Source organism: Pelodiscus sinensis, chromosome 19 (assembly GCF_049634645.1).
Source record: "Pelodiscus sinensis isolate JC-2024 chromosome 19, ASM4963464v1, whole genome shotgun sequence".
In the NCBI taxonomy this organism is placed as follows: Eukaryota; Metazoa; Chordata; order Testudines; family Trionychidae; genus Pelodiscus; species Pelodiscus sinensis.
The window spans coordinates 25,991,479-26,013,767 of record NC_134729.1 but is presented as its reverse complement, the minus strand read 5'-3'; the positions used below and the strand labels follow the sequence as shown (position 1 = coordinate 26,013,767).

The 22,289-nt window shown below is 48.6% G+C and overlaps 2 protein-coding genes and 1 long non-coding RNA gene across 3 annotated transcripts; 2 read left to right on the top strand and 1 right to left on the bottom strand.

The window, feature by feature from the left end:
* On the top strand, positions 1-9,859 carry LSM7 (LSM7 homolog, U6 small nuclear RNA and mRNA degradation associated). The gene is made up of 4 exons (XM_075903156.1): positions 1-95; positions 731-821; positions 4,807-4,878; positions 8,667-9,859. The coding sequence occupies exons 1-4, from the start codon at positions 90-92 to the stop codon at positions 8,807-8,809; spliced, it is 312 nt and encodes a 103-aa protein (XP_075759271.1). The 5' UTR covers positions 1-89; the 3' UTR covers positions 8,810-9,859.
* LOC142819039 (uncharacterized) lies at positions 3,305-13,184 on the bottom strand. Its single transcript, XR_012896728.1, has 3 exons — positions 12,979-13,184; positions 12,621-12,770; positions 3,305-3,933 (listed from the first exon to the last, which is right to left on the bottom strand). It is a non-coding gene; the product is annotated as an uncharacterized LOC142819039 (long non-coding RNA).
* On the top strand, positions 13,151-21,920 carry LOC142819038 (kelch-like protein 23). Its single transcript, XM_075903155.1, has 3 exons — positions 13,151-14,230; positions 16,281-16,692; positions 20,589-21,920. The coding sequence occupies exons 1-3, from the start codon at positions 13,309-13,311 to the stop codon at positions 20,899-20,901; spliced, it is 1,647 nt and encodes a 548-aa protein (XP_075759270.1). The 5' UTR covers positions 13,151-13,308; the 3' UTR covers positions 20,902-21,920.
* Positions 21,921-22,289: the final 369 nt, after the last annotated feature.

Below are 22,289 nucleotides of genomic sequence, written 5' to 3'. Positions count from 1 at the left end.
TCAGAGGGCAGGGCCGTGACCCCCCCCCCCCTCCTCCGGAAGTGGCGGGGTGAAAGCGCAAAAGGGCGGGGGAGCTTGGCACGCGCAAGATGGCGGTGAGTTTCGGGCCTGGCGGTCAGCGCCGGGGCCCTGGCGCGAGCCTTTGGCTCAGGACCGGAAGCGGGGAGGGGGAGCGGGAACGGGCCCCCCCCCCCGGACCGAGCGTGCGGGGGGGGCTCCGCTTGGAGACGGGTTTTACTGGGCCAGGCCCCCCCCGGCTGTTGTGCGGTTCGCGGGGGGGCTTCTCTCGCACCCCGGGTTGGGGGGGGGGGGCTTTTGGCGTCCTGCCTTGACTCCCGAGCGTTCCTGTGCGCCCCCCCCCCCCGTGCCTCTGCCAGGCCTGGGTGCTCCCTCGCCCCCTCTGTTCCCCTGGGGGCCGCCTGCACCCCCTCCCCGCCCCGCCCCTCCAGCCACCTTTGATTTGACGGGCCTGGCTAATGAAGCTGCATCCTGCGAGGCCTTTGGGCCATCTAGATCCAAACAAAGGTCGTTTATGGGGATGCTCAGCTTCTCTGGCTAATCCGTCATTTGAAGGCACCTCTAGGCGATGCTGACTCCCACGCTTGTAATTAAGCAGGGCATTCTGGCACTGTCTGTCTAACGCTTAATCATGTATTATTAATTATTAAACATGGAACCAAGAGAGGATTCCAATTTACTTTTTAGTTATGTCACTCTGCCTTTTCTTTAGGATAAAGAGAAGAAAAAGAAAGAGAGCATCTTGGATCTCTCAAAGTATATTGACAAAACGATTCGAGTAAAATTCCAAGGTGGTAGGGAAGGTAGGTTTTAAATTAAATGATGCGGGTTTGCAAATCATAATTCATTGGCAACATAATGAATCCCACAGCTGTAATCCTAACTGCTTTTTGTCTCCTAAATTCCTCCCATGTACTCCAGTAACACCAATGCATCCTGTGATCTCCCTGCTGGTCACTCTTATTACTTCCCTCCCCCCTCCTCCCCTATTCTTCTACTTAACCCCTGACTCTCTTCTGGTTCTCTTGCCTCACCAAGCAAATATCAGTTTCTTCCATCTTAAAAATATCACTCTTGTCTCCACTTGCTTCTCCAGTGACTGCTCTGTTTCTCTTCTGTCCCTCTCTAAGCTCATTGAATGCCTGTCTGCAATTGCTGCCTGAAGTTCCTCTCCAGTTCAATCCAAGACTCTCCAGTCAGGCTTCCACCCCTTCCACTCAGTCCAAATTGCTCTCTCCAAAATCTCTAATGGATTTTTCCTAGCCAAAGCTCACATCTGGTACTCTGTCCTCTTGCTCCTTAACTTTACCCACTACCTTGGGCACAGTTGACCATGTTTGTTTGGGTTTTTTTTAAGTCCTTGTGCTCTTCTGGTTCTCCTTCCACCTCTCTAATTGCTCCTTCGTGTCCATTGGGTGATCTTCATTCCTACCCCCCAGTAGGGGAGGGAGGATTTCTAAAGGGCTGTCTTTTTGGTCCCTTTCTTGTCTCCCAAAACAGTTTATCTCTGAATTGTCTCATTTGCAAACACAAATTCAGCTACTTTCTCTATGATGACTCTGAGATCTACCTCTCTACTTTCAGAGTGGTAGCCATGTTAGTCTGGATCTGCAAAAGCGACAAGGAGTCCTGTAGCACCTTATAGACTAACAGATGTATTGGGGCAAAGCTTTTGTGGGCAAAGACCCACTTCATCAGATGCATGTAGTGGAAATATCCAGAGGCAGGTATAAATATGCAGGCCAGAATCAGGCTAGAGATAATGAGGATAATCTCTGATCCAGAGATGTCATTATTCCCCTTTATTCGGCTTTGGTGAGGCCACATCTGGAGTACTGTGTCCAGTTCTGGGCCCCCCACTACAAAAAGGATGCGGACGCATTGGAGAGGGTCCAGCGGAGGGCAACCAAAATGATTAGGGGTCTGGAGCATATGACCTACGAGGAGAGGCTGAGGGACTTGGGTCTGTTTAGTCTGCAGAAGCGAAGAGTGAGGGGGGACTTGATAGCAGCCTTCAACTTCCTGAAGGGAGGTTCCAAAGAGGATGGAGAGAGGCTGTTCTCAGTAGTGACAGATGGCAAAACAAGGTGCAATGGTCTCAAGTTGTGGTGGGAGAGGTCCAGATTGGATATTAGGAAAAACTATTTTACTAGGAGGGTAGTGAAGCATTGGAATGGGTTACCTAGGGAAGTAGTGGAGTCTCCATCCCTAGAGGTGTTTAAGTCTCGGCTTGACAAAGCCCTGGCCGGGTTGATTTAGATGGGATTGGTCCTGCCTAGAGCGGAGGGCTGGACTTGACGACCTTCTGAGGTCTCTTCCAGTTCTATGATTCTATGATAAGGGGATGGTTGGATGAAATAACATGATCTTGGTAACTAATTGACCATTCATTATAGGGAACTTTCTGGGTGTCTGGCTGGTGAGTCTTACCCACATGCTCAGGGTTTAGCTGATTGCCATATTTGGGGTCAGGAAGGAATTTTCCTCCAGGGTAGATTGGCAGAGGCCCTGGAGGTTTTTCGCCTTCCTCTGTAGCATTGGGCACAGATCACAGCTGAAGGACTCTCTGCATGTTGGGGCCTTCAAAGTATTTGAAGGCTTCAATATCTGAGACATAGGTGAGAGGATTATTCTAAGAGGGGTGGGCGAGATTCTGTGGCCTGCACTGTGCAGGGGGTCAGACTAGATGATCATAATGGTCCCTTCTGACCTTAAAGTCTATGAGTCTATGAGATTAATTCAATCTAGCTATATACATCGGCCATACTGGACAGTCCCTACATAAAAGAATAAATGGACACAAATCAGATATTAGGAATGGCAGTATACAAAAACCTGTAGGAGAACACTTCAGTCTCCCTGGACACACAATAGTAGATCTAAAGGTAGCCATCCTGCAGCAAAAAACCTTCAAGATCAGCCTTCAAAGAGAAACTGCTGAGCTACAGTTCATCTGCAAGTTTGACACCATCAGCTCAGGATTAAATAAAGACTGTGAATGGCTAGCTAACTACAAAAGCAGCTTCTCCTCTCTTGATATTCACACCTCCAGATCAGCTGCTAGAAGTGGGCCTCATCCTCCCTGATTGAATTAACCTTGTTATCTCTAGCCTGATTCTGGTCTGCATATTTATACCTGCCTCTGGATATTTCCACTACATGCATCTGACGAAGTGGATCTTCGCCCACGAAAGCTTATACTCCAATACATCTGTTAGTCTATAGGGTGTTACAGGACTCCTTGTCGGTCTCTATGTTGTTCTTCTTTTCAAACTAAAATCTCTGCCTATATCTCTGCCATCTCCCCATGGATGTCTAGCCATCCATCCTTCAAGTCCAGCATGGTTAACAGGGCTCTTAACCCTCTCCTGTCACCTTCTTTCTCTGTCACTGCAAGCACCACCACCACCTGTCACAGGCCCATCATTTTTTACTCTGACTTCTAAGTGTTTTGTATCTAGGTGATGTATCTGTATATTGGAGACTATATGCGCATAGCAGTTAAGATACGGCCTTACCAGCTGTATGCATCCAAGTAGCTCAGACTCTGGTCCAGGCTCTCGTCTCAATTATTGCGGCATCCTTTTCTCTCCTTGACAGTTTGTCTTGCCCTCTGTCCATTCAGAATGTTGCTGCAAGACAGTTGTCCCATCCAGTTTCCCCTCTTTGCGTCCCTTCACTGTTTCTCCCCTTTTCTTAACACATCAAACATCTTGTCTTCACTTTTGCAGCCTGTCCTGGGTCTTACTATCATCTCTCATACAGTATCAAAACATTTACTTTTCCCCTCTCAATATGCAAAGATGCCAGCCTTCAAACAAGCATTTTCATAATGTCTTCCATGCTCACTCTCTGTAAACCCATCTCATTATCCTGCTTCAGATCTCTCCTTTAGACTCTCTTTTGCTGTGATGCCTATAAAAAAAAAAAGTAACAATTAGGCCAGTAGTGCTCTGATACCACTTTCTAGTATGCTTGCTGATGTTTGCTTCATTGTTTCCATTGTCCCTTGTCTTTGAGGCTGTCTTTTTGCTTGAACAGTGCCTAGCACAATGCAGTCTTAGCACAGTGTCCAAGATCCCTAGTCATGCTACTACAAATGGTAAAAGGCTTTTTCAAGGTTGGTATGTTAACCCACGTGATCCTGCCTAATGTGTTCATTGCAAGCCTTGCAAAATCATCATTTTACGTACTTTTGCATGAGCAAGGTACTTGACTCTTTACAATATAAACACATGAAAGCAATGCCCATGCCACAAGAGCTTACATGGGATGTGTTGGTCTGTTTGGGGGGGACTTTGCGATGTCTTTGTTGTTACATTTTCAGATTTTCGTTATATCAGCCCACCCACAATCCACTCGGACTTGTATTAAACTACTTTTTTGCTCCAGTAGATCCATGGGCAGTTAATTTTCTGAATGAAAGGTGGTGCTAATCTACAGACCACACAACAAAAATGTAAAAGTTTCACTAGTAGAAATGGCTTTTTCTTTGCTTAATTATTTGAAAATCTTGTAAGTTTTAGAAGCAAGTTGTATAATGTTGTTGTCACTAAGGACATCTTAACATAATGAAAAGGGCATTCTCCATTCCCCCTCTCTCCCAGACCAAGCATTTTTTGGTGGATGCTCCAATTTGGTTCCCCATTCTGGTAGGGGGTGGGGAAGGGGGTTAGAATCTAGGAACTTGTCATTCTTTTACATCTTGCTTTGGGATTTTTCTTCCTGTTACTGCAGTCTTGTAAAAAACAATATTTTTTTTCTAACTGCTTTTTGTGTGTTCTTCAGCTAGCGGAGTTTTGAAAGGATTCGATCCTCTTCTAAACCTTGTGCTCGATGGCACAATTGAATATATGAGAGGTATGTAGCATGCCAGCTGAAAGCTTTGATTTTTGTATTGTCATGGATTCAAACACACTAGTCTCCAAGTGAATAACCAGGAGCCAGTGCTAAGGGGCAGATCACCTTACTACACTGATTCACAGCAGCTAATTGCCTGATATTACTCTCCCCTTCCCCCCATCCTTTAACCCGTCAGGCTTGGATTTTCAAAGAAGCCTAATAGAGTTAAACACACAGCGCCTACTGATACTCAATTAGTTTTCTTCGGAAATTCCAGTCTTAGCTGTCTTATGAGGGCACTCTTGTAAAATTACCATCAGTCACAAGCAGATTATCCACTACACTATCCCTTGCTTCCTCTTTTTGTTTAAAAACAAAACTTGCTATGATGTGAGCATTACATTGTCTTTCATGATACAGCATGATGCTCATGACCTGTCTAACATAAGTTCAAAAGTAGGAGTTTTTATTATGTCACAAAGTATCATCTTTCCTGTCGGCCAATGTTTTATTTAGGCTAACGTTATATTTTTCAAAAGTAGATTTAAAAATAAATCTGTGAAATGCTAAAAGCAATTGCCAAATGTGGTGACTACAGAAAGGTATGGCATTGGATGTTGCAATATCCAGACAAAAGACTGTTCTCCTACCTGTATCTGATGCGGTCTAGTCAGACTAGTGTCAAATCTCTTCCAGAGATACGAGTCAAACTCTTACAGAAATCAGTAGCATGCCACCCTGACACATACCCAGGTCATCCATTCACCATTTTTAAAAATTGTCACCATATTTATTAACTTCTAGTATTCTGGAACTTCTGCAGGCGCCAAGACTTACTAAAAATCAACATTGATAGTCCAGCAGCTCCTCAGCCAGCTCTTTTAAAACTTACATGCACATTATATGAATCCACTACTGTTAACATCTTCCAGAGAGCTTTGTGAAACAAAGATTTAATACTATTTAAACACTAGTTAATAAGACTGCATCATCTGTGTTTGTACCAAATACAGAACAAATATTTATTGAATGTTTCTGCCTGTAGTAATTCTACCACTTCTGTCTAATAATGGACCAGTACACTTTTGAGGATTCTTTCTTCATAATATATATTTTTAAAACTCCTCCTTATTGTCTAACTCATAGATATATTTTTTTAAAAACTTGTCTTTGTCTCCCTTATCAGGTTGTTACAGTTCTTAATGTCTGATCTGTATTCACTACTGTCAATGTTTCCTTTTTCTGTTTGTGATATTTTATTTGACAAGTTTGGATGTACCTAGAATACAGTCCATGCTGGCTAATCTGGCGTGCTCGTTAGTCCAGACTAGAAGCTACAGCAGCAAAGGACTAATCGCGAACTGTCTGCAGCATGCACTCCCTCCAATCTATGTCTGTGTGCTTGCTGCAGCTCCACTGTTGGGTGACCCCAATGCATTACCAGTTGTAGACTTCCCCCATGAATATATATCTCTTGTATTTCCCAGACCTCTCCTAAGGAAATATAAAGTCTGTATTTCTTTAATTGGAATAATAGGCCCACACCTGGTTATCCCAAATGGAGTTTCACTGGCACTTGGGTGTGAACACTGAATTAGATAAAACAGCAAAATAAGTTTCTTACATGCACTGGACTACAAAGAGATAAATTGTAAGTAATGAATAAAAGTTGCAATGGTACATGGCTTAAATTGGTACATTCAGAGCAAAGCTTTTCTCACCACATGCTCTCAGCAGTCTGACTGACCAAACTTCTTAATTAGGACCCCTTTTCCTGCTCATTGGCTGCTTCCTTTCTTCCTTTCTGTACAGTGAATTGATGGGCAGAGACTAGATACCGCCTCCTTTTTGTAGTTAGTCCCCCTCTTGGGACATGTTTCCAGCTGAGAACCAAGAGACCGTCTAGGGCAGTGTTTCTTAAACTGTGTTTTGGGAACACCGGTGTGCCGCGAGGCATTCGGAGGTTTGCCACGCAGAACAAGAGAGTTCAAAATGGCCACCTTTTTTTCCTCTCAATTACTCCCCCTGCTTTTTTTTTTTTTTTTTTTTTTTTTTTTGGCACAACAAAAAAATCCTTGGTGTTCCTTTAAAAAAAAAAAAATTAATTATTGTTTGGTATCCCTTGGTCGTCTTAAAGTTTAAGAGTCACTGGTCTAGGGAAAGGATGTCTCCTCCTGCTGTTCCTCACCCGTAGAAGGTTTTTGCCCACTCTTCCTGCAAGATGACTCTAATTATTGCTCAAATGCAAATTAAACAAAGCACATATTCCTTTGTTTGAGACAGACCTGTTTGCCAGCCTCAGTTAGGAACATGTGTTAATGACACCGTGCAGTGAAATCAATACACTCTTGTAACTTCACATGCAATGTTGTTACACACATTTTATTAGGACACTGACAGCAAGCCAATTATGAGTTTTCAAGTGATCCCTTACCGGACATACCTTGTACAAGATAATTACACACACTCATTGTCATCGCACAGGGTATGTGCAGCTTCATTTTAAGGTATGTTGCCTATTTGAAGTTAGTAATGAGTCAAGATAGTCAAATAACAGGCTTGAATGGAATTATTAAATCACGAGATCAGAGATTTCTACAGTACGATGCAGAATACAAAAAGAACAGACCCCTTCCACCAATGTGGTAATGGTAAGACTTGGCCTATGCTCTTCTCTTCTCTCCCTCTTTGTAGGTTGCTGATGATCTGCCCTCCCTAACCTGACTTTCAAGACCTGGTTTTGTGAGAGTTGTGAAATCAAAAACGCATTGTTGGGGAGGGGAGAATACTTTCCCACAATAATTTTATGATTTTATTCTGGTTTTTCTAATTACTTACAGAATTTTTTCTGTTTCTCTGTGTACCTGACTGAGTAAAAAGGAATCTTCAGTCTTCTCACTATTGCTAAATTGGCAAACGGCTCTCTATGATTTAAAACCTCTTTCCGTGGTTATTCGTTCCTCCATTACACAACCCATTCGCCATAACACACATTCCTTATTAATCAACCAGTTTTTTATAACCTACTTCTCCAGGCTTTTTTGTATTAGTTTGAGGGGTCTTTTTTGTGAACTCTTGAATTCCTACAGGTTCTGAGATCCTGAGGATAATTAGATACAGCCCAGCCCTCAATCACCTGAAATTCCTGAAAATGGGTCATTCAAAGGTCACAAGCCCTTAGAACTTAAACTCCTGCTAATGTTGTAAAGATTTTAGGAGAATGGTTAATATGCATATGAGTTTATTATTCTTTTCTTTTGATATTAAAGTGAGTATTAAGAGTTACTAACAGGAATAAAAAATTATAAGACTAATACTTAGTCGTGCCATGAGGGCAGAAGACTGGACTAGATGGCCTCTTGGGGTAAGTCTGCACAGTGACGCTATTTCAGGATAACGTCCATTATCCCAAAACAGCGTTGTGCGCATCTTAACACACACCCATTATTCCGAAATAACAGCCGGCTTATTCTGGCTTCCTGTAAACCTCGTTGCACAAGAATAAGGAAGATGCCGGAATAGCGCTCTGTTCTGAAATTTGGCACGGTCTCAAAATAAGCTACATAATTTGCATGGCTCAAATTACGTAGCTTATTTTGAGCTCCGCACAATGGTGTAGACGTACCCTTGAGGTCCCTTCCAGTCCTATGAAGAAAGATAGAGACATTTAAGTGCTGCTCTTTAAAATTCAGAGGAACGAAGGGGGAGGTACTAGCTAAGTCTTTGAAGCTGGCTGAATTCTGTTTCTTTTCTTTAATCTGCTACTGTAACCCTAAGCATTCCTGGGTGTTTTTTTTTTTTTCCAGATCCAGATGACCAATACAAACTAACAGAGGACACCCGTCAGCTGGGACTTGTGGTTTGCAGAGGAACATCTGTGGTTCTTATCTGTCCACAGGATGGAATGGAGGCTATCCCAAACCCTTTCATTCAGCAGCAGGATGGCTAATGTTTTCTTGGGAATGTCACTGAAGCCTCAAGGATGCAAATCATTGGCGATAACGAACTGTGCTTGAGAAATCTTCCCGTTTTGGGGAATAGATCGTTTGGTTTTTTAAATGTTCATTTTATAAAAGGGCAGAAGGACCTTGACTTTTTTTTACTTTACTGGTTGCCAAAGGTGGTGGTAAGAATACGGAATGACTACAAAAAAAAGCTCTGATTTTGTTCAATAAAGAAAAACATAATTGCTTTAGTCAGTGTTCAGACTGAAGTCTTAAATGGTACAGGGATCCCTTTCTCTATTTTAGGTTTTCAGTAACTGCTTGGAACCAACAGTACTGGTGGCCAGCAGCTGTGCATGAAGATTGGGTCTAAAAGACTAAATTCCCAAAACCCAGATTTTTATAGTAGGGGGACACAATGGGCGAGGTAACTTCTTTGCCTTCTCACTAACAGATGTTGGCCCAATAAAAACTTTCAAGCTTCCCTGGTCAGTTCTTCAGATCTGTCTTTTCTGCTCTGTTTTCTTTCCTCTAGGCACCAGAGCTGGAAGGAGCATCTGAGGCTCTGTAATAGTGATTTCTTGCCTGCTTGCTCACTCTGATACTTACAGGGAAATGAGCTTTTGTGTATACTGACTTATCATTCTTTGCAACCACCAGAGCTAAGAAGGGAACCTACCACTTTCCAGCTCTTGTTCAAATCTTGTCTTTGGTGGAATTTGTAAAGTCAGTCTTCCCTAGAGACATCTGTGTTAAAAGTGGCCTCTTAGTATCTGAGTTTTGGCCAAGTTATCTAAAACCTACTGAAGTTACCTGTTTTCTTCCATAGGGCAGACTGGACTCTGGAGAAAGAACTCTAGTTTTGTCCTTTATGCTTCTTTTAAAAATGTAACTTTCTGTTGTAGGCAGTCTCGTACCACTAGGTTACTTTGCACCTTGCACATGTGTCTGTGATTTGCTGCTTGTTCATTTGTAACTGCAGTTCTAGACTTCATACGCGGCTTGGGGTAAAGTGCAGAACAATTGTGAATAAATAAAAACTCTTCAGAGGCTGGTGTGCTGCTCTTGTGCCTCTCATGTCAGTTCTAACATGGAAAGGCAGTTGTCTAAGCTCCCTACGCATGAAAAGGGCAGCTAGAGCCCCTAGCCCCTGCAGCATCAATAACAACACTGCTGCCCTTATCTGTGGAAGCACAACTGGGTCTGGGCAGTGCCACTAAAGATGCATGAATTCTGTATTTTAAAGAGTGGGAGCTGCTAAATCTTCCATTTTTGTCACTAGCATGTTGACATTCTGAATACACCTGAGTTCTTCACACACCGTGTAGTCAGCCTGTGGAACTCCTTGCCAGAGGAGGCTGTGAAGGCTAGGACTATAACAGAGTTTAAAGAGAAGCTAGATAATTTCATGGAGGTTAGGTCCATAAAAGGCTATTAGCCGGGGGATAGAAATGGTGTCCCTGACCTCTGTTTGTCAGAGGCTGGAGAAGGATGGCAGGAGACAAATCACTTGATCATTGTCTTCGGTTCATCCTCTCTGGGGTATCTAGTGTTGGCCACTGTCAGCAGACAGGCTACTGGGCTAGATGGACCTTTGGTCTGACCCAGTACAGCCGTTCTTATGTTTGGAGCTGCAGATTAATTCAATAACCTGTTTATATAGGTAAAACTTCATGGAGAAATTCCCTTTGGTTGTACCACTCAAAAGCTGTTTTCAGGAGGATAAAATGGTGATGGATTTTAGTTTTTATTGTGAGCTCTTGATCAAAGCTGTGCCACTATCTTTAAGTTCTCTTCTGAAATTGTGATACTTAAGAGTTTTACCTGTATAACTATTAAACTTGCTATTTTATGGAACTCAAATGTACAGAGGCTTCTGCAGCAAACTCAAAGGATGGATTTTTGTCCTACAGACCAATGTAGAGTGATCCGTGCACAAACTGTTTTAGAAACATATCTGATGCAAAGCTACTGAAGCAAGGACATGAAAAGTTATATTAGTTTAACAGTGCATGCCAGCACCCACCACGAGCAGGTATCTACCCTGCTGGCTTAGGGTTCTATGTACACTCTGCTGTGGCTCCAGCATAGAAATGGCTGAGAGGAGAGGAGAAAGGGGTAGCAAGGATGAACAACTGCTGGAGTCAGGTGTGGTGGGACGTTTGAGGGGCTGATCTAACGAGTAAGAAGCACTATTTCTCCCTGACCTGAGCATAGAGTGCGCTTGTAAAAATAGCAGATGACCTGAAGCTAGGAGGGGGTTGTAAGCACTTTAGACAATAAGGTCATAATTCAAAATTATCTGGACAAACTGGAGAAGTGATCTGAAGTAAATAGGATGAAATTCAAGACAAATGCAAAGTACAGTGAAACCTTGGTTATCCGGCACTCTGTTTACCAGAAAACTAACCAGCATTGCCCCCAGCCACAATACTGTCACATCTTCAGGTGCATGGGCCTGGCTTTGTTTACCGTGATTGGCTTGGCTTAATTTTTTATTTAAGAAGTACTAATCATCTTTAACTCAAAATAGAAATGTGAGACCCACTGCCTCATGCTACAAAACTACCACTATTAGAAACCTGAGTTTTACTATTATTGTCCATTGGTTTTTCCTAGGTTGATGGGCCCCTCAGATAACCGGAATTTTTTAGATAACTGGAACACCCTAATCCCTGAGCGTGCCACGTAACACAGGTTTTACTGTACTCCACTTAAGAAGGAATAATCAGTTGCTTGCATACAAAATGAGAAATGACTCTCTCGAAAGGGGTACTGCGGAAAGGGAGGTAGGGGTCATAGTGGACCACAAGCTGAATGTAAGTCAACAGTGTGCAGTGTGACACTTAAAAAAAAAAAAGACGAAGCAAACATGATTCTGGGCTGCACTAGCAGAGGAGTGTGAGCAAGACACAAGGAACCATTCTTCTGCTCTACTTTGTGCCGATTAGGTCTCAACTGGTGTGTTGTGTCCAGTTCTGTGTGCCACATTTCAGGAAAGATGTGGACAAATTGGAGAAAAGCAATAAAACAAAAGTCTAGAAAACATGTGCTATGAGGGAAGCTAGAATTGGGTTTGTTTTGTTTGATAGCAGCTTTCAGGTACGTAAAAGGGTATTCTAAGGAAGAAGGAGAAAAATTGTTCTCAACTTCTGATGATGGGTCAAGCAGCAATGGGCTTAAATTGCAGCAAAGGAGAAAAACTTCCAGCCTGTCAGGGTGGTTAAACACTGGAATAAATTGCCTAGGGAGGTTGTGGAATCTCCATCCCTGGAGAGATTTAAGAGCAGATTAGCTGTGAGGGATGATCTAGGGATGCTTGGTCCTGCTACCAGCACAAGAGACTGGACTTGATGACCTCATGGAAGCGGGCTGGGAGTTCCGGGCTCCAGTTCCAAATCTCAGAGGGTGCGTCTACACAGCCGTGTTATTTCGGAAAAACGGCCATTATTCCAAGGTAATGCAAGTGTCTAAACAGCAATTCTGTAATTCCGAAATAACGGATGACATTTCAAAATCTGAAACCTCATGCCACAAGGAATAATGCCTGTTCAGAAATAGCTATTAGGGTGGATGTGCTGCTCCTGCTGTTTCGAAATCGCTCCTCCCCGGGGCTGTTCAGAGTAATTACTCCCCAGGGCCTCCTGGGGCTCTGAATCGAGGTAGCGCGTCCACATTAGGGAAACATGCCTCGGACTCATTTTGAGGCTTCCCTATAGTGTAGACGTGCTATTTCTTCCGGAATAGCTTATTTCAAAATAAGCATGCAGTGTAGATGTACCCAGATTTACCTGGGGCCAGGACAAATCACCTCACCTCTCTGTGCCTCAGTTTCCTTGGGAGCTGACATCAGCTGCCTATCCACTGTGGCCTGTTGGGGCCTGCAGAGGGGTTCTTCCCCTTCTGGGTCAGTGGGTGGCCACTCCACCTAAGTCCATTGAGTCCACATAGGCCTGGGTCTCGGGCCTGTAATCAGACCAGAGTACTTAATTAGGGTTGCCAGATGGTTTCAGCAAAAATACCGGACACACATGCCATGACATCACAATCGACATTCCATCTTTGTTAGACAATACCCGACATTTCTATTGTCTCAGTTTGTTTCCAAAACACAAAGCTCAAATACTGGACTGTCCAGTTCAAAACCAGACACCTGGCAACTGTAGTCACTCACCACTGGTGTCTGGAAATCCATCAGCACCTCCAAGGGGGCTTTTTACCGCTTGCTCTTTCGTTTATAAACTACCCACTATCAGTGGATCAACACGTTCAGTGCTGATTTGCAGCCTCACTGCCACAGCTGCAGGGTGTGAGAGGAGCAAAGTGGGAGCTCAGAGAAAACAAGACGGACAGGGAGCCAGAGAGGGCCATAGGCAGTACGGTCTATTTTTAGGAGGAGGCTGGCGTATCCCATATTTATGGCAGTTACGTTTCCAGAAGCCTCACGTGAGCCAAGGGAGCTGACGGGCTGAGGTAATTTTAACTCCTCCAGCTAACAGCCAACATGGACTGTGCACAGCCGTCGGAACGGCTGAGGCTGCAGGCAGAACCTGTTCCCGACACCACTCTTGAGATCGGACGGAGACTTTTCCAGGTCAGCCGTGCTGCACTCTCGCGCCACAGTCGCTATTTTGAGGCCATGTTTTTTGGGGGCACTAGGGAGAGCTCTGAAAAACACATCGTGATCAGAGGAGTAGAGGCAGAGACTTTCCAAGTGCTTCTTGAGTTCACCCGCAGCGCCACGGTGCTCATAACGCCGCACAACGTCACCCGCCTCCTAGAAACAGCCGACTTCCTCCAGTTTGAGAGAGTGAAACGGATGTGTGAGAAGTTCCTGGAGAGGGAGCTGCATGTCTCCAACTGCCTGAGCCTCATGGCCTATGCCCAGTGCTTCGCCTGCGCAGAGCTGCATGCCTCAGCTCTCAGCGTGGCGCTCACGCACTGGACGGAAGTGATAACTCAAGAAGAGTTTGAGACGCTTCCCAAAGAAACGCTGCTGGAGCTCCTGCAAAGTGACGACCTCTTTGTTCCGCGAGAGGATGTGGTTTTTGAAACTGTGCTGAAGTGGATAATGCACGACCCAGCAACGAGGGAGCAGGACTTCTTGGACTTGATGGGCCAGGTCAGGGTAACCTTCCTGAGTCTTTCCTTCCTCGACATCTTGGTGAAACAAAGCAAACACCCTGGAGAGAAGGATCCCTCTGCCAGGCTGCTAGAGAAGTTAAATCGCTGTCCTCCACTCCGCTGGAGGAGCATGGAGCTGTCCCCTGGCACTAGTAGGAGCTATGAGACCCTGTATGTTCTGGGAGGGAAGCACGACAAGGAGCAGCAAGAACTGTTTCAGTTTCAACCTAAAACTGGCACCTGGCATCTTTGCTCCCCCCTGCAGCGCAGGAACCTCATCCAGTATGCAGTGGCAGCCGTAGGTAACTCTTTCCAAGATGGACGTGTACCCCAGAGAACTCGGCAGCATATGGCACAGGTGGCACCCAGCAAGGACTTGGCAAACTCAGAGGAAGTCAGGGTTTGGAGCCTTGATTGCTGTGGGCTCAGATTCTGCCCCCACTAAATCACCCTGTTAGTGCTCGTAGTGACTCAACTCAACACAGCGGGTAGTCCCGTGGCACCTTCGCAACTAACACAGAATATGCATCGACTCATGAGCTCGTGCGGGTAACACCACTTCATCAGATGAGGTCTACCCACAAACGCTCATGATTTGATATGTCTTTTTGTTAGTCTCGAAGGTGCCGCAGGACTACTGGTTTTTAAAGTTACAGACTGGCAGGGCTACCCTTCTGAGCCTTTTAACTCCTAAAGTTCTCTTTGCTTTACAGACTTGTTAGTCCTGGTGGTTTACCAGGCAACAAAAATGATTAGAGATTTGGAACGGCTGCCATATGAAGAGAGATTAAAAAGATTAAGACTTTTCTGTTTAGAAAAGAGGAGACTAAGTGGGGGGGCTATGACAGAGGTCTATAAAATCATGACAGGTATGGAGTAAGTGAATACTTACTTGTTCCCATAACATAAGAACTAGTAGCAGGTTTAAAACAAACAACTGGAAGTTTTTCTTCACACAGTACACAGTCTGGAACTCCTTGCCAGAAGATGTAGTGAAAACCAGGACTTTAGCAGGGTCCAAAAAAGAACACGATACATTCCTGGAGGTTAGGTCCATCAATGGCTCTTAGCCAGGATGGCAGGGGTGGTGTCCCTGGCATCTGTTTGTCAGGGGCTGGGAATAGGTGACGGGAGGGATCGCTTGATGGTTCCCTGTTCTGTTCACTCCCTCTGGGGCACCGGGCATTGGCTGCTGCCGGCAGACAGGCCACTGGGCTGGATGGGCCTTGGGTCTGACCCCGTCTGGCCATTCTTCTGTCCGGCTGCAAGAGGGTTGTGTGGGGATGTGACTGAGAAAGAAACCTTCATTCTTTCTGAATTGGTTGGCCATGTGACATGCACAGTAAAGCTGTGGCTTTGCTACCATTTACGCCACTTGCACAGAGTAACTCCATTGCCTTCATGGTTCTGTAGCTCCCTTCTTAGGGCCAGAGCCGCCTGTGTCCCCGGAGTCTTCAGGATGAACCCCTCGAGCCCTGGCTCACACCGAAAGCCTTGCCCACACAGGAGTGTCACTGCGTTCTGCCAGGCGAGCGCAGCGGCAAACCCCGAAACACCTGTTGCTGTTTAGGGCAGATTAGGGTCTGTCTTTGCCGCCGCTCTGTGGTGGGTTTTCAGTGGGCAGGTTGGAAGGGGCCGAATACTCCGGCCATGCACATTCTAACCTTAATGCTCTAGACAGGAAACCGTATTTTAAGAGTTAGCTTCCTCCTCTCAGGGAAGAGCAGCAAAGCCATCAGCTAAAGTGACCAGTCACCACTAGGCAGCGCTGCTGCACTGCAAATGCTGAGTGTCAGCGACCTGCAGCAAAGTGTCCCTGACTCGTCCACCTTAGCAGCTGCAGGAGAGGTGAAGAGCACAGGCCTGCGCCCTGCCCCCCACGGCAGACCCCTAGACCTGCCTGGAGCCCCACTGATTCCTAGGACTTGCTCAGGGGCAAGGGACAGGGCGGCAGGTTTGCAGAAATGTTACCGGTGCCCAGAATGCCCAGAGCCCGCACCCCTCCCCCACTCCAGCGTGACTCTGGGAGGGTGTTTGGGTGGGAAGGGAAGTGGGCTTGGGGTGGGCGTTTGGCTGCTGAGGGCAGGGGCTGGGGCTGGGGCAGGGGGCTGGGGTGCAGGAGGAGGTGCAGCGCACAGACACTCCTCCTCCAGCCCTGCCATGTGGCTGGGGGGCGGGGCCGGGTTTTGTCGGAGCTGGGCTCAGGGCCAGTGATATTCCCGGTGCCCGGACCCCACAGCCCATATCACTCGCCGTCTCTGGCAGGAACCAGGCTGCGGGAAGAAGCCTGAATGTGCAAATTGCTTGGGGGGGCTGCTGGGAGCCTGACGCCTCTTCCCCTTCTCTCCCCAGGGCCTTGCCTGTTTGTGACGGGCGGTTATTTCCGCGAGGAGTTTGCCTGGCACAGCGTGGACTGGGTCTTGGTCTACAACAGCTGGGACAACAGCTGGCAGGAAGGGCCTGCCCTGAAGCAGTCTCGCAACAGCCACTGCGCCGTAGGGGCTGGGCTCTTCCTGTACGTGCTGGGCGGGAGCACGGAGGAGGGGGTGGTGCCAGCGGTGGAGCGCCTGGCGCTCACGGACTCCCAGTGGCAAAGCACAAGCCCCATGGTGCAGCCTGTGGAGCGGGCGGGGGCTGCCAGCGTGGGCGCCCGCATTTACGTGGTCTGTGGCCTGGATGAAAAGGGGGATGTGTACGGCGGTGTGCAGCGGCTGGACGTGGAGAAGGATGTGTGGGACGTCATCTCCGTCTCACCGCTCCCCAGGTGAGGCGCTCTGCTCGGGGGGCGGCTCCCGGGAAAGAGGCTTCTCAGAAGCGCAGCCCCGATCCGGAGACGTGGGGGGAAATCTGGCCCGGTGAGCTCAGTGGCAAAGCTCCCAGGGCCTCCAGTAGGTCGGCCTGCTCTGACCCATTTGGCCATGGGGCAGCTCCAGGCGCAGCTCCACACCCAGAGTGGCCTGTAGTTTAGATGCTAAGTTCCCAGAGGCCTGCTGAATGCAAGGAGCAGAATAACGGGGAGTCCCTGGTAAGAACTGGCAGTGGTTTGGGGACCCAGCTAATTGCTGAAAACGCCCCCTATCTGAGCCACCGGAGGTCCCCGGAATAGCCAGATACTCCAGTTCCGTAGCCAGATCCTTGATTTCCCTCATTTAATTTGCAGCCTCCAAAAGCCACCGGTCTGCACTGCCGAGCTCGTCAATTTGTTTAAGTGCAAATTTGACCAAGAACTTGGCAGCATCCCAGATGAGACGTTAAGGGCAGCGTGGCCCTTGGATGGGCTTTGGTGTTGCTCTGCCCCAGACACAGTTGTTCTTAATCAGCAGGTATAATGGTTCTGCTGGTGCTGTACAGACTCCACCCAGGCATGCGAAGGCCGTACAAACTGGTATAGACCAAATGGGGTTGAAAACGCAGTTTTTTCTCTAGATTTTGGTGTTAGTGGGATTTGCCAATACCCTTTTGATAGATCTAGGGTAGATAAATAACGGGAAGTTCCGAGCCGCTCCAGGAGTTCGTCAACGTGGGGCATCGGGTAGGCGTGGAAGCGGGACACTGCATTGACCTTCCTGAAGTCGATGCAGAACCGAGTCGTTCCGCCCGTTTTCGGGACCAGAATGATGGGGCTCTTTCATTCACTCCGCGACTCTTCTATTACCCCCCACCGTAGCATTTTATCTACCTCCTAACGGACCGTGTCCCACAGTCTTTGGGGTAGCGGTCGGATCTGTTCATGGACCTTTTTCCCGGGTTCGGTGGCAATGTGATGGTATGTTCGTGTTGTTTGGCCCGGTGTTGTAGTTAGCACCTGTGGAAACCTATGCAGGAGGTTGGTGAGTTCCTCGTGCTGTGCCGTGGTTAAGGTGGCGCCTAATTGTAGGGGATGTTCCTTGTCACCCTCGGACCCCTCCTGTGCTTGGTGGGTCGCCCTTCCCACTGGGTCCACCCACAGGCTCTCTCGTGGCCTCCATGCCTTTAAAAGGTTGACGTGATAAATGTTTGTGGGCTTCCTTCTCCCCGGCATTCGAATTTCATAGTCTACCTCCCCCACCCGCCGCAGCACCTTGAACGGACCTTGCCAGCGGGCTAGCAACTTAGAGCTTTGCTCGGGTAACAATAGGAGGGCCCGGTCTCCGGGCTGGAAGGCCCGTAGTCAGGCATTCTGATTGTAATACCTCTCCTGCCTCCCCTGGGCTTCCTCTAAGTTTTGTTTGGCGAATTCGCCAAGACGGCGTAGCCACTCCCTTAACTTGAGGATATATGGTACCGACCCCTGGACTCTTGTTGTCTGTTCTTCCCACGATTCCCTAATGATATCTAAGATCCCCCGGGGTTGCCGCCTGTAAAGTAGCTTGAAGGGGGAAAACCCTGTCGAGGCTTGGGGGGCCTCACGTACCGCAAAAAGCAGTGTGGGGAGTGCGTGGTCCCACTCCTTAGGGTCTTCTCCCACAAATGTTTTTAGCATATCTTTTAGGGTCCGACTGAACCTCTCCACTAAACCATCCGTTTGTGGGCGGTGTACTAAAGTCCTTAATGTCCTTACCCGAAGTAGGTGACACAGTTCTTTCATAAGTGCTGAGGTTACATTAGTTCCTTGATCGGTCAACATCTCGTGGGGTATCCCCGCCCTCACGAAGACCTTCACCAGTTCCTTGGCCACCGTGGGCGCAGTAGTGTTCCTCAACGGGATAGCTTCTGGGTACCTTGTAGCGTAGTCGATCACCACCATGATGTACTGATAGCGGTTGCGCGTTTTTTCCAGTGGTCCCACAAAGTCCAGTGCGATGCGCTGAAAGGGTATGGCCCGGAGAGATATGGAGCTAAAAGGGTTGCTCAGTGTTGCTCTGGCCACCGGGCTGCAGTGGCTACCCTCTCAAAGATTATCAAGAAAGCTTTGAGGTCGTCTGCAGGCCCCATTTTAGCTAGCCATAAGGGTAACTGGGCTAACGCCCCCCCCCCGGCTTCCTCTCCGTCTAGGTTCAGGGGCCGCCCTCTCCCCAGGGTCCCCCATTGTTTCACCCACCGGTCATGTTGGGCCTGGTTCTGTTCCGCTAGGTCTTTTATGAGCTGTCTCTGTTGCTCCTGCTGTTGGTTCGACAGCTGTTGTAGTAGCAGTGTTTGTTGCTGTTGGTGTTGCCGCTGGTTTTCCGTAAGCCATTTAAATATGTCTGCGGCATCCATGGTGCCACCTCCTGTATCCGGGCGATGCACCCACACGAGAGAAGAACAACTCCTCCCCTCTCTTAACCCCTATATAACTCCCCACCTATATGCCGGTGCGTTGTGTGGGGTTTTTTTTTGTTTTTTTTTAAACTCCTCCTAATCCTAACTTCCCCATGCAATGGGGTTGCATGCCTACATTCTCCACCACGTGTTGGGGTGCACGCCCTGCTGGCCAGTCCAAGATGTGAGCGGGCTGCCCCCTGCCTTGTATTGTCGCCCCCAGAGATGGGGATCCACAAGGTCTTAGTCCCAAAGTGACGGCCTCCCCGGATGCTCAGCACAGAGTGTCCTGTGCTTGGCCGCACAGATGGGGGGGGGAAAGGGGGCCCGGGCCCGCCCTCACTCACGGGCCCCAGCCCAGGGCCCTAAGAACAGCTACGACTGGACCTGTTCAGCTGGTGGGGGATCTCCTCTGAAACCCTCTGGCTCGCCCTGGGCTTCTTCCTACCCCCAATTCCTCATCCGTCTCCTCCCCTTCCTCTCCCCTTCCTCTTCCCCCCCCCCTTACCTGGGGCTCTCTGCCTCCTTTCGACCCTCCCGCACTCTCACGTCAGCGCGCCGGCCCGCACTCTCGTACTCCGGCACCAGGCTCGCGTCTTTTACCCCGCCCCTGCTGCTGGGTTGGCCCGCGGCGGCCGTGCAGGGCACACAGAACCGCCGCGTTCCCCGGGCGGCACCGAGGAGCGCAAGCGCGACCGCCAGCTCAGTGCAGGGAGGATTCGCCTTGGAGGGGCAGAGGGGCTCTGCACCGTCACAGTAGCCTAGAAATAGCCTAATAGAATTAGCGCTGATGTTGCACTCCCCTCTCTGCGTCCCGGCCGGTCTTCCACTCCAAGCACCCGAGGAAGTGAGTTGTATCTCACCAGAGCTGATGCCCTAATAAATCTGTTCGTTTCTAAAGTGCCACCAGCCTTCTTGTTGTTTTTATTTAAGGCAGCGATTTTCCCCAGAGGGGATGGTTGCAATTGAAAGCTAACGAGTAACTTCTGATGCAGCTCAAACAAAGCGTTGGTTAGAAAGGGGCAGAGATCGCCACTCACCACGATCAAACCAGTCGCAGCATCTCTAAAAATGGTTCAGTAATTTGTAGTGTAGAGGGAACTGGGTGCATGCGGGGGGGCTGCTGACCTTTCTGTTTGGGTACGTCTGCACAGCAACACTATTCCGAAATAACTTCATCCGCACCTACACAGCGGGCAGTTATTTGGAAATACCGTCAAGCTGGAGGACTGCTCACTCCAACTCCTGCAACCCCCACTGTAGGGGAGGAAGGGAGGTCGGAGAAGAGCGCTCTGCTTCAAAGGAAGTGCTGGGCAGACGCTCCCAACATTGCAATAAGCTCCGCAATGGCCAGTTTGCATCGTTTATTTCGAGTTAGGCCCTGCTGTGTAGACGCGCCCTTTGTGTCCAGCTGAGCTCACCAGCATCCCCTCTCACTAGGTATGACCTCAGCGTCACCGCTCTGAACGGCGCTCTCTACACCATCGGCGGCGGAGCCTTTCGCTTCGATATGGACACCGACGAATGGACCCGCGTGGACGAAGAGTGCCTGACTCCGAAATTCTTCCTGGGATGCTGCACTGTGAATGGCCAAATTTATCTCCTGGCCCAGAGGCAGGGGAATGTGGCTTTGCCCAACATGGTGCTCTTTGACCCTTACACGGACACGTGCCAGGTGGTAGAGAGCAAGCTCCCTTGTCCGCTGCCTGTCTATGGGTGTGTCTCTGTGCGGAAGTTTGACACATGTGCCTAAGGAGTTCACAGCGGGAGTTCCGTGGGTTAACGTTTACAAGGGTTGTGGTTTCTTGTCTGTAGAACTTGCAGCAACTTGAACCCAGCATTTATTCCTCCCGATTTCATCGTTTTCAATTTGGCAAACACTGGTGTTCTTTGCCCCGAAGAACCCAAACGCAATGGACCACGCGCTGTTCTTCCTCCAGACGTCTCCACCGGTGCTAGCATGGCTCCATGACAATGGCTGGTAGCACGCTCACTAGCTTGGCCTCTGCAGCAGCCAAAGGAATTGCAGCCTTGCAAGGATGCTCCGAAACACGGCCGTTAGTGTTTGGTTACGTTACTGTGATTTTTGCAAATGATGGACCGGCAGCTGCAGAGCGCTGCAGGTGCCTGCCAGAGACGTCTCGCCTCGCATGCCACTGGCATGGCGTAGACGTAGCATCAGCCTTGTGGGAAACCCTGCAATAAAAAGGCAGCGCTGTCTTTTGGGCTACGAGATTTGCAACTTTTTGTTGCTAGTTTTAAAATTAACTGTCCGAATGGCTGTATGGCCAGCAGAGTGCTGGGCAGGGCCAAGAGACTCCTGCCAGACACAGCTAGGCAGCTAAGATTGGAAGTTACAATTGATTGACGTTAGTGGTACAAGGGGGCTGGGCCGGGCCGGGCCGTCCACCTTATCAGCAAGTTATTTTTGGCCAGTGCAGTGTACCGGAAATACTCGCTGCCAGCCATCTCCAGCCCCTCCACTGGCTGCCGCGCCTCTGGGGGCGGGGCTGGGGGCATTGCGGCAGCCGGAGGAGGGGCCAGCATTCTGCTCCTCCCCCCAGGTAATGCGGGATGGGGGAGTCCCAGGCTGGGGGCGGGGCAGAGGCACATGGGGAGTCCTGCTCACTTTGGTGTACTTGCACCATTGTTAGCTAGTCGGCAGCTGGTCAGGCTATGGTTAAAAGAGACACCGGTAGGTACCGCTCCCGGACGGGGGCAGCCGGGTTGGTTCCTCTCCACCCATCCCCGTTTAAAGGCAAATAAACACAGTTCGCTCTTGTGTTCATGGGAAGCGGGAATTCAGACTGGAAATTAAAATCCTACAACCCCCCCCTCCCCCCCCGCACCGTGAGCTCGACAGGCCTACGGACCCGGGGCTGGGCTAGAGCTGGGGCGCTCAGCCGCTTGGGGCAGGTGAGACGGGCTCCGCTTGGGCTGCAGCTGTTGTGTGATGGTGTGACGGCGTGTTGGGGGTTCCCCGTCTCCTGCACCCCGAGATGGCACAAACAGACTGCACCAGCCAGTGGAATAGAGGAAGTTTATTGCCTCTCCAGGATACAGCATAGCACAGATGTAGTCTGGTCACAGAACTGGGCTAGGATGCCTCAGGCCCCCTTGAGTTGGGGGGAGACTGGGCCC